Below are 12273 nucleotides of genomic sequence, written 5' to 3' on the forward strand. Positions count from 1 at the left end.
CGACCAGGAAGGTGTCGCACTTACGAAGAATCATATACGTGTCACAGATCCACGAACGCAGTGGTCGTGGTCGGGGTCGTGGCTTCAAGACGCGAAGCACGTATGCAGTGGTCACCTTTATTTACGCGTAAAGAGTGAAAATGGTGGTCATTCGTCATGCATCGAAATAATGATGGCAACATCGAATCAGTGCGAAACGTTATCATTGTGCAGAAGATGGCACGTGCTTTAGTCACTCTACCTGCACAAGATGAAAACCGCGGCGAGACTCAGCAGCCTTCGCCGACACACGGTCACATAGCTCCGCCATCTCCGCAAGGAGCCCGTATTGCCAATTTGAATCACTACTAGCTTGGTCAGGGACCTTCTTTGGTACGCTTTAAAACACTTTCTGATCGTGGATGGCAGCGTATAAAGATTAGCACAATCCCCCATTTGGTAATAGCAATTCGCTCCAAAAGAAAAACTTACACAATGCACCTTGTTCTACTCGTTACTTCTCTGTTTGCCGCTGCTAAGATATCAGCTGTCGTCCTTATTGAACAGCCCTTCAAAGAAGCCTTGAGCAAGAGGCAAACGCTTTCCAAGGACGCTCTCCAGGTTGATCTAGGATACGGCATTTATCAGGGCTTGTCTGACACTGCTGTTGGCATCAACACATGGAAAGGGTAAATTTTCCACAAACTGAACTCATACCACCATCATAGCGAAGTTGACGGACTTGAAGCATCCGCTTTGCCGCTCCTCCAACAGGTGCACGCCGGTGGCAACGGCCGGAAGCGCCTGCCGTGAATCGCACTTCAGTGACTTCGGCCACTGATTTTGGAGCGATGTGCTCCCAAGTAGGCTATTCGGGGATATCTATGGAGATCGATCCCCGTGGAACTGAAGACTGTCTGTTCCTTAACGTTCAGAGCCCGACCAACGCGACAAACCTTCCTGTTCTTGTTTGGATCCACGGTGGAGGGTATGGAACTGGAAATGGACAGCAGGACTTCACCGACATGATGAAAATCACTGGTAATACCTTTGTTGTTGTCTCCATACAGTACAGGCTTGGACCGTTTGGATTCTTGGCCTCAGATGAGGTGGTCACCAAGGGCGTGGCCAACGCTGGATTGTTAGATCAATTCTTTGCTCTTCAATGGGTTCAGACATACATCAGTCAATTTGGCGGTGATCCCTCTGCCGTCACCATCTCTGGAGAAAGCGCTGGAGCGGGTGCCGCCTTACTCCACGACATCGCATATGGCGGATCCATGGGTGACTCTCTTTTCCGTAGCACCATCGCGGCATCACCATTCCTTCCTAGACAGTACGCCTATAATGACCAGGCCCCTACGCAAGCCTACTATTCCCTGGCCAGTCAAGCCGGGTGTCCGTTGGGGGCATATGGAAATCGGAACGAAACGCTCTTTGAGTGCCTCGTGTCAAAGGATACAGCGACACTACGGGATGCCGCAATTGCGGTGACCAACACAGGATCCTACGGTACCTGGGCCTTCTTGCCTGTCACTGATGGTGTTTTCCTTCAGGGCGCACCAAGTAAGCAACTGCTTGAGAAACGCGTGAACGGCCGTAATGTCCTGGTTGGGAACAATGCGAGTATGTTCGCCCCTATTATGGATCTTTCGTTCTATGAAAGCTCATAGCCACAACCCAAAAGCTAACACAGAACTGCAGACGAAGGCCCATTGTTTACGCCGCAAAACATCACCTCCGAGGCGCTCCTACTCGACCGCCTTCGTTCTATTTTGCCTGAGTTCAGCGATAACGACCTTACCAACGTGTTACTTCACTACCCCATCGCAGACGACACGAATAATGTGAAGTTTGCAACCACTGGTACATCTAGACCTAGTGCATTGGACCAAAGTGGGCTTGCTACCGGCCAGCAGCAGCGTGCAAATGTATGTATAGCCTCAGTCGTAGGAACTTTGTCTGCTCGGCTGACCCACTCGTAGAACATATACGCAGAGCTCACCTTCGTGTGTCCATCTTATTGGATGGCCGAAGCTTTTGCGAGCAGAGGACGCACAGCTTACAAGTACCAGTACAGCGTGGCCCCAGGTACACACGGGATTGATACCCTGGGTTATTTTGGACCCTATGGATCGGTAGCATTCCTCAGTGAGGACTTCCAAAGGGCTTTTATGAGTGAGCGCTCCTAAATCTCCGTACGTCGAATGGACTCCGCTAATCGTTGCCTCCAGACATTTGGGGCAACTTCGTCACTCGGGAGAACCCTTCCATCACGGACTCACTATTCACGGGATCCTCAAATTCGTCGACACGTCTTGGAGCAGACCCTTCAATTCAATGGCCTCTCTTCTCGGCTTCCACTTCTTACCAGCAACTCAACCTCAATCAGACAGGTGGTGTTCCAACAGTAGGCAGTTTCGAGGTCTCCTCGCCCGTAAACACGACTTATCTGGTTGGTCCCGGTCTGCAGAACAACTTCGGATTTGTAGATGCGTATACCTGGGAGGATGGCCGTGGTGCAAGATGCGAGTTTTGGAGAAGCACTGCAAAGTTAATCCCCGCGTAAAGGGACCACCAGAGAGAGAACCACAGTACAGGATTGATATCGTTGGGAGAAAAGTTGGAATTCGTAAGAGATTGGACGAAGTCGACCAGGTAAGCATGCTTCAGTAAATAGGCCAGGCAAGAAATTTGTCCCGGTATTGATGCACAAGTCTTTGCTGGCCATCACAAGATGTTTTGTCATCAACGGTGACCAGTCGGTAGAGCAGCGTATACATTCCGAATGTCTATAGATTTTCGCTAGCGTCAAGTCCATAAAACATATTCCTTGAGACCTGAGGCTTGCTAGGGGTCTCCTTCACTGTTACAGCATGTCACTGGAAATGGCGAACATACTGAGTGAGGCGAGATGGGCTGCACCTCGTCACACCTTTCATTACAAGCCAAACTCCAGTGACAAGAAGCGGATTAATAACTATATAGAACAGTCGGACGAAAAGATACGGAGTGTGATCTTGCGCAGGGTGGAAAGAGAGGCGACGTACACGCGAGTCATGGTCCGTCAGCTCTTGATCTAAGACGACCAGGACTCTAGAAGAGGATCTTACCCCAGCCGGAGCGGCGGCGGCAGTGGTAGCGGAAGGGACAATGGCAACGAAGATGGGTATGGCACGCACCGGACTGAGGACAGAAGCAGAAGCTGAGGGGCACTAGGCTCTAGCCAGAAAATTCCTGCATACGATAAGCCTAAGAGTCCACATGCCATGTGGCATATCCACACGAAGCAAAATGCCTGATATAGAACGTATATCATAACATGAAACGATTACAGCCTCCCTATACAATATTTCTCAGCCCGATGGTCAACAATGTGTCGGATCGCCCAAGTCAAAGGTCCTCCACAGTTTACACAGATGACAAGCTGACAAACTGACCAAGCCAAGACCCCACTCAAGCCGGCGTTTTTCTATAATGCAAATTGAGAATGGATGGATTCTATCACGCACGACCAAGCATTGAGGTCATCAGTTTCACCTCGAGCCTCGTATTGTATTTCTCGTAGATCAGATGGCCGCAGGGAGCACATGATTGTCGATCGAGTTCCCAGTGACACAGCTACAGTCTTCATGACCTGGCAGTACCATTGCTCCCCACCGCTGTTGGACGATTCTTGCTTGAACGATCCGAGTACTCTTTGATCAGAGCACCGAAAATAAAATAGTAATTTTTTTGAATCCTTCTTCTCTCTATAATCTATGTCTGACTACAAAACTTCAACAACGATGCGCTAATAAGGCCTCTTTAAAACCCTGTGCACTTCTCTACCTTAATTACTTTATACTATTAGCAAGAAACTCCTAATTATCTAAGCAGATTTCAACCTTGTTATAGAACTATAGTTTATTAAGCATTTAGCTTTCCTCTTTAGTAACTAGGAGCAGGTAGCCTTTATAGTCTAGTTAAAGAATAGAATAAATAAAGCTGCGCTATATATAGAGTATTATATTTAAAAATTCTAGGCTTAGCGCAATATAAGAACTAATAAGCTCTTAATACTTCTATAGTAGAATAGACTAGTATAGCCTAGGGCGTAGATAGCAAATAGTATAATATCTATTATTAAAGTATAAGTAGTTAAGTATCTAGCTAGTAAAATTATATATAAAGTTAAACTTAGCACTTATATTATATCTATTATATAGGAGAAAGTTTAATAAAAAGATAACGTACCTCACAGGCTAATAGATCACACAGGTTAATGGATCACTTTTGCCAAGACCCTCCCCCATCACACCCTACTTTGGCCCGCATCCGCCCACTATAGGCCAGTATAAGGTAAAACAACCTGTGTTATTACTCAGAGACTATATCTGCATTATTCTTGCACGTTCGCGCGTTGTGCCCTGTCTCTCCGCACGTTCTACACCGTCGTTAGGATAGTTCGCCTCTTTCAGCGCGCACCCTCTTCTTTAGCTTCTTACCATCACCACGAGCGCCAAACTCCTTTAGGGTAGCTACACGCTAGGATTCCTCAATTATAAGGGTCCCTTCCTGCTGAATCCGCCTTCTTTTATGTGATTTACGTTCTATTACAGCTGCTAGAGCTGCCTAAAGCTTAGTGCGCTCTTTCTTAAGCAAAGCCAGCTTATGCGCTACCTTTGCTCCCCCCTTTGCATAGTGCTCAAGCGCGCTATAAACAGAATTTAGTAAGCTGCCCTGCTGCCTCTTATACTTGTCTCGAATTAGAGTCAATTGCGACTTAAATTCAATTAGGTTTTTAGGGGTTTAGGATTGCCACAGCTTATTGTTAGTAGGTAGTTAGGGTAATAGAGTCCGCAGCTTCACATTAAGGGTTGAAATAACCCGTTGTGGGTTAAAAGGGACCAGTCCAGCCCCTTAGAATCCTCCTTAGATGTTGCTAGAGGTAATAGCTTTATTATAGGCCTCTTTAAAGCATAGCAGGAACTTATACTTTATAATATAGTTAATCTAGTTACGCATAAGCCCTTTAGCTTAGCGCCCGTACGCCTACTTTAAAGGGCCAAAATAACCCACATCAAGAGGCTAGAGGAGGTGCGATAAGTAAGCAGGCATACATAGAGATATAATCTAGTTGGCCTTGCAGTATTAGTAGAAATCCAGTAATAGGTAGCTCTTGTGGCCGTCTACTATAAGCAGACAGTAGGTCTCTATAGTGCGCTTCTTTGTATGCGCATCAAAGTGCCTTAGCCAGTTAGAACTAAGCTAATTTGTAGTCTAGCCGTTTTCAGAGACTCCAATAACCTAGTCTAGCGGCAGAGTTTAATCCTTAGTCTAGCTTGATAGGTAGTTGCGTGCCTTGAAGATAATAAAGGCTAGAATAGCCCACCCTGTGGCATTAATGCCCTAGATAACTGTTGCCCACTCTTGGTTGCCCGGCTGGACTTGCTTAGCTTGTCCTGGCTTCTCTGCATCTATAACAACTGCTCCAGGGGTTATCTAGCCTATTATAAAGCTAGTCTTGTTAAAGTTATATATATTATTGTCTAGTATACTATACTTAGCTTTAGTATTAGCTACTAGGTCAAACCAGGCCTGTATAACCTCTAAATCCTCACAGAGGGCTCTCTTATAGTTATACTTGCAACTAAACCTTACTCTGAGCCTTGGTTGACGGTTAACGAACGTTTTAGGCCAGTTCTGCCTAACATAGGGCATTCCACGCTCTTCTCGCAGCAAATTAGCCATTGCAGCCACATCTAAGAGGCGGGGAGGACTTCCTCGGTCAATAAGGTTAAGAACGTAATTAACAATCGCCTCCTCCTCATACTTGTTCAGATTCTGTTAATTAGCCATAGAATCAGCTCGTGAGGACTGTCTAGCGCATCGCTAGCTTAGGGTACTTTAGGGCACGTTATAGATAGCTGCAGCGCGTCGCTGTAAGATTTTCGCAGCTTGTTTAATAGCCTAAAGCGCAAGCTGTATCTAACGTTCTTTTAACGCGTCTAATTAAGGTTAGTAGGGGGGCATTTAGATAGTGATAGTGTTTTAGTGTAGTCTTAGCAAAAGTAATCCATTAACCCATGTAATCTATTAGCCTATAAGGTACATTATTATTATAGTAGGAATATATATAGTTAAAGTATAGTATTATTATCTATCTTTCTAATAGCTTATTAAGACTTACTTTTAAGCTATAGCTTTATATTATATACCTACCTCTTAACGTAGGTATATAGCGAGCGGGCTAGTACACTAAGCAGGCCACTTTTGCCAAGACTACACTAAAACACCATTACTATCTAAATGCCCCCCTACTAACCCTGTTTTAACGCGTTAAAAGAGTGTTAGATCCAGCTTGCGCTTTAAGCTCTTAAACAAGACGCAAAACTCCTAGTGCAACATGCTGCAGCTACCTATAGAGTCTCTTAAACTACACTAGACTATTAACGCGCAGGACGACCTTTACGCGTTGATACTATAGCTAACTTACGTAATCTAACCAGCGCTAAGGAGCAGGTAATTGTTATGTGCATACTTAAGCTAGTTACACAAGGAGAGTCCCCTTAGCTTACAATTATAGCTAATATAGCTAATTCTCTGCAAAAAGAGCGCAGTTTAGCCCCTGTTAGCCTAAGGTAGGCCAGCAGGTTTGTTTCGCGTTAGGAGGAGCTTAAAACAGTCTTTAATCGCAAGTATAACTACAAGCAAGCCCTCTGCAAGGATCCTGCAGTAATCTAGGGCTAGTTTAGCCTAGTAGCTAATATTAAAGCTAAGTATAGTATCCTAGACAATAACACATATAACTTTAACAAGACAGGCTTTATAATAGGCTAGATATCTACTAGAGTTATTATTATAGATGCAGAGAAGCTAGGACGAGCAAAGCAGGTCCAGCTAGGCAACTAGGAGTAGGTAATAGTTATTAAGGGCATTAATGCTATAGAATAGGCTATTCTGCCCTATATTATCTTTAAAGCCTACTAACACCTGTCTAACTAGTACAAGGACAATAACCTGCCCTAAGATTAGACTATTGCTATCTCTAAAAACGGCTAGACTACTAACAAGCTTGGTTTTAACTAGTTAAAGCACTTTAACAGGCATATAAAGATATATACTGTTAGCACCTACTATTTGCTAATTATTAATAGTTATAGAAGCTATAACTCTGCAGAATTTAAGCAATACTGCAAGGATTATAAGATTATAACCCTATGCATGCCTACGCACTTGTTGCATCTCCTGCAGCCCCTTAACGTGGCTTGTTTTAGCCCTCTAAAGAAGGCGTATAGGGATAAGGTTAATAAGCTTATGCGCAACTAGATTAACTATATTATAAAGCAGGAGTTCCTGCTATGCTTTAAAGCAGCTTATAAGAAAGCTATTACCCCTAGCAACATCTAGAGAGGGTTCCAAGGCGCAGGACTAGTCCCTTATAACCTAGAACAGGTTATATTAACTCTTAATATAAAGCTACACACTCTATTACTACTACTCCCTATAAATAACAAGCCCTAGCAGTCGCAAACCCTAAGTAATACCCTAGAACTTAGGTTATAATTAACGCTTATAAAGACAAGGATTTAGAGGCATATAGATAGCTCTCCCACATTAATAGTTAAGGCGTTTAAGAAGGTATTAAAGGGGGCAGCAATTATTATATACAAGCTAGTTTTAGCACAACAGGAAATTAGCAAGCTTTAAGCAGCTAATAAGGCTGCTATATAACAAAAATTATATAAAAGAAGGCATATTTATGCTAAGGAAAGCCTTGCAGTTAAAGAAGGCTAGTAGTTAACTGCTTTGCAGGAGTTTAGGGCGCGTAGTGATAGTAAGAGGGTAAAGAAGCAGGTGCGCGCTAAAGGAGGTAAACTATCCTAACGATGCTATAGACAGTATAGAGAGGGTAGGCACAACGCGCGAACGTGTAAGAATAGAGCAGATAAGGTTTCTAAGTAATACTATAGCTTGTTTTCCCTTATATAGCGCTAATTTATAGTATTTTAGGCTATAATAGGTTAAGTTTTAGTATAGTCTTAGCAAAAGTAGCCTGCTCGGTGTACTAGCCTGCTTACTATATACCTACGTTACTTCTTATCCTAGTAGAGTATTAGAGCTCTTTATAGAGTAACTAATACTCTACTATATATCTTTTAACCTCTATAAAGCTTAGCTCTATTAAGCTCTCTAAGCCTATTATAATCTTATAAAAGAGTATAGTATAGTATAATAAGTAACTAACTAGGTTCTATCTAGGTTATAAGGGTATAGCAAGTAGGACTTATAATTATAGTTATATAACTTACTTATTAATAAGCAAGTATATAGACTACTACTTATTAATAAGTATAGTATAACTCTACTTATTAATAAGTACCTTTATTACCTTTTTATTAGATACTTATTAGTTACTTATTAATAAGTAAACCTTAGTATTAGTATATAGTAAGTAGGAATATAACCTTTATAGTTTATATTTAACTTAAGTATTAATCTATAATATTAAATCTTAACCTAACCTTTAAGCTAGATAGTCTACTCTATACTACTTATTATTACCCTTTACCCTTAAGATAGATAGATTATATCTATACTTCTTAGTGCAAGACCTTCTTTAGTTTCCCTAATAGTATTTATCCTTAAGAACTAATTAAATAGTGCTTATAAGCTTTACTTAAAGTATAACCTTAATAAAGCCTTATAAACTATCTTAACCTAGCTATCTCTTACCTAGTACTTTAGTCTACTATTCTTGTTATCTACTACTCTAGATTAGGTACACCTAATAGAGCCTTAGACCTTCTACTCTTTTCCTAACTTTAGAAGTCCTACCTAATAGTCTAGTAGAGATTATCTAGTCTTCTTAACTAACTAACCTAGTAGCTTATTTACTCTTAGTCTAATAGTATACCTCTTCTAGATTATACCTATAAGCTTTACTTCTATATTATATTCTTAATTTATAGTCTCTAATTTATAACCTCTATTTATAGCCTTTTATTTATAGCTTTCTATTTTTTACTAATACTAGCTAGCTTTAAAGGTAGTACTAGCCTATATATTACTTAGTAGCTATATTACTATACTTAATCTTTATTACTAATAGACTATTTATTACTTTATAATATATTTGCTCTAGCTAGTAATAACTTATAGTTTTATTATACTTTAATTACTTATTAGGTTACTTAGTAAAGTTAGCTAGGTACTTATATTATATTAATATACATAGATAGCTACTAAACTTATAAAATCTATATATAACCTTTTTTACTACCTAATATTATAGATTCTAAAGTATATATAAGCCTTACTTAGTACTTCTCTTAGCTTATACTTTTAATTCTCTATTAAGCCTTTTATTTAATATATCTTTAGCCTCTTAATATTCTATACTAGTTTTAATAATTCTCTTTACTATAGTAGTAGTAGTAGTAGTAGTAGGAAGCCTTCTAGAAGTTATAGTAGATTAGGAAGTACTAATATTAGTCTATCTAAGCTATATTCTAAGACTTCTTAAGTTCTTATTTATAAAGTCTATAAGTTCTTTTCTTTTACTACCTAATAGTCTACTAACTTCTCTAGTACTTCTATTCTTTAATTATTAATTAAACTATAGCCTTGCCTATAATATTACTAATACTCTTAGTAACTTTATTAATACTAATTCTATACTCTAGCTACTTTTTTTTCTAAGAGAGATTACTAACGCCTATAATACTATTTTTTAAGGCTAGCTACTAACTATATAATATTCTTAGCTATTTTATATTCTTTAAGATAAGCTTACCTAGCTATATTATATTACTTTTTTCTATTTTCTCTATAAGAAACTATATATAGAAGAGTTAGTTAACTTTTACTTTTTCTTATAGTTAGCTAATATATAAGCTTTCTACTAATATACTGTTAAGTATAGTTAATAAAAAGAAAAGTCTATTAGCTCTTATAGCCTATTAGTAATTAGCTTCTTACTATTATTTATTATAGAGGCTATCTAGTATATAGTTTTTAATAATAATAACTACTCTACTTTTAAGTAAAATTACTAAACTTATACTAGAGATTTCTATACTTAGGTTACTAACTCTAGAAATAGTAAAGTTTATCTATTAAGGGCCTATACTTTATACTAGAGAGTATTATATAAAAAATATTTATTTAGTAAGTTCTAATAGTCTTTTAGTCTTATTCTTAACTAACTTATAAATAGTACTTACTTAATAAGCTACTAATAACTTACTATTTACCTCTTCTAAAGTTAATTAGTTTAATAAGGGCTACTATAAGGCGTATAAAGTTATAGAGAAGATTTATTTATTCTATTTTAATTATTATTTTAGAGTAAGTTACTATAATACTTAAGATAACTTAAGTAAGGAGCTAGTAGAGTAAGGTATAGAGAAGAAAAAGTAGAAGTATATATATAAGATTACTTCTACTTATAATATTAGGCACCTTACTTAGCCTTATAAGAGTCTTATATTCTAGAATTATATTTAAGCTACTATAAGTCTAGCTCTAAATTTACTCTAGCTAGTCCTAATAAGTTCTATAGGTTCTATTACTAGCTTAACTAATAATAAGAAGGCTATTTATTATTTAGCTAATTAGACTAGATAAACTTTATTACCTAAGCTAATAGATATTAATAATTTTTTTTAACTAGGTAGTCTTTCTATACTAGGTTCTTTTAGCTCTTTTAGTTTTTCTAGCTCTAATAGTAGATTAGGTGTATTTTTTTATTATACTAGCTTTTCTCTAGCTACTTAATAGATTTTAAGGTATAGTTCTAGTAGTCTTATTACCTAAGAGAAGTATAATATTTTCTTAGATATATTAGAGTATATTTCTAGTTCTATCTAGATACTATACTAATCTCTATACTAGGCTCTTTAGTAATCTCTTTAGACTTTTTAGTAGTCTTCTTAAACTTCTTAGTAATTTTTACTATAGTTAGCTTAATAGTTCTCTTAAACTTCTTAGCTTTCTTCTCTATTATTAGCTTAGAGATCTTTTTTACTATCTTTAACTTTATTACTATTACTTTATTCTTAGGCCTTATTACTATTCTATTCTTCTATATAGTATTTTTTTTTAGTTCTAATAAAGAATTAGGTGCCTCTAGTATTACTTAATACTATAGTATTTTAGGCTATAGTTTAGTATAATCTTTCTTAGTAGTTCTCTAGTTATAAAAGTTCTTTAAAAAGTAGTAATACTTATAGTAGTTAGCTAGGTCTTCTAGGTTATAGTAGTAGTTAGTTAGGTTCTTTAACTTATAGTAGTTATAGTAGTAGTTCTTCTTAGTTTCTAAGCTATTATTACTAGTATAGTTCTAGAGATACTTTTTACTATAGTAGTAAGTAGAGTAGTAATAGAGGTAGTAGTTTTACTTCTTAATTTTTAGTTTTTACTCTAGTTTAGTATATAGAATTAGCTCTAACGCCTTATTAGGCTTTTTTTTTCTTTTTCTAATTTTTATCTTATAGGTTTTAGTTTTATAGGTTTACTAGTAGGTTTAATCTTTAGTCTTAATAGTTCTTTAGGCTACTATTTTATATATTTTAACTTTTAATTCTAATAAGATTTCTTAAGATTTTTAAGATTTTAACTCTTCTTTTCTTTTAATTAAAAGCCTTAACTAATATCTAGTTAAAATTAAGTTACCTATTTTTATTAAAGCCTATTTAATACTTATACTTCTTTATCTCTTCTTTTAATAATTTTTATAGAATCTAAACTTTAACTATTTTTCTTACTAACTTCTTTCTAGTTTTTTTTAGCCTACTTAGTAGAGGTGCTTTTAATTAACTATTAAGCTTAAGAGCCTTAGTTCCTACTTTATTATTTATAAATCTAGCTAGTAGTATTAATTCTTGCTAGTAAAATTTTATAACTTAGGTACTAGTATATATTACCTATAATAGTATTCTATTAAGTTTATTAATTAAGTATATTCTCTTATTAGTAACCTACCTAACCTAGAATAGTCTCTTCTATTATAGCTATAACTTATAATCTCTACCTATATAAATATTATTTAATATATCTTAAATTAAAACTAGGTCTCTAGGCTCTATTAGAACTAGCTATAGTGTTACATATATATTAAACTATTCTTTTCTAATAAAGAAAGACTATATCTAAAAATAAAGGAAATTATTATAGTATTAAAAAAAATAATAGGTAGATAAAGTAGGCTAGTATATTAATAATCTTAAGGCTCTTAAAGCTATTAAAAGTATTAACTAAGATATTACTTAGTTAGAGAGTGGCCTAATGCCTAGTTCTCTAGCTCTTAAC

The 12273-nt window shown here is 37.2% G+C and overlaps 1 protein-coding gene across 1 annotated transcript; it reads left to right on the top strand.

The window, feature by feature from the left end:
• Nucleotides 1-474: 474 nt before the first annotated feature.
• Nucleotides 475-2647, top strand: C7974DRAFT_453437 (acetylcholinesterase precursor; the record flags this gene model as incomplete). The annotated part of the gene is made up of 5 exons (XM_046145866.1): nucleotides 475-668; nucleotides 728-1605; nucleotides 1684-1910; nucleotides 1965-2157; nucleotides 2214-2647. The coding sequence occupies 5 exons, from the start codon at nucleotides 475-477 to the stop codon at nucleotides 2546-2548; spliced, it is 1827 nt and encodes a 608-aa protein (XP_045996731.1). The 3' UTR covers nucleotides 2549-2647.
• Nucleotides 2648-12273: the final 9626 nt, after the last annotated feature.

Source organism: Boeremia exigua, assembly GCF_020726555.1.
Source record: "Boeremia exigua strain MPI-SDFR-AT-0100 chromosome Unknown C7974scaffold_6, whole genome shotgun sequence".
Lineage (NCBI taxonomy): Eukaryota > Fungi > Ascomycota > Dothideomycetes > Pleosporales > Didymellaceae > Boeremia > Boeremia exigua.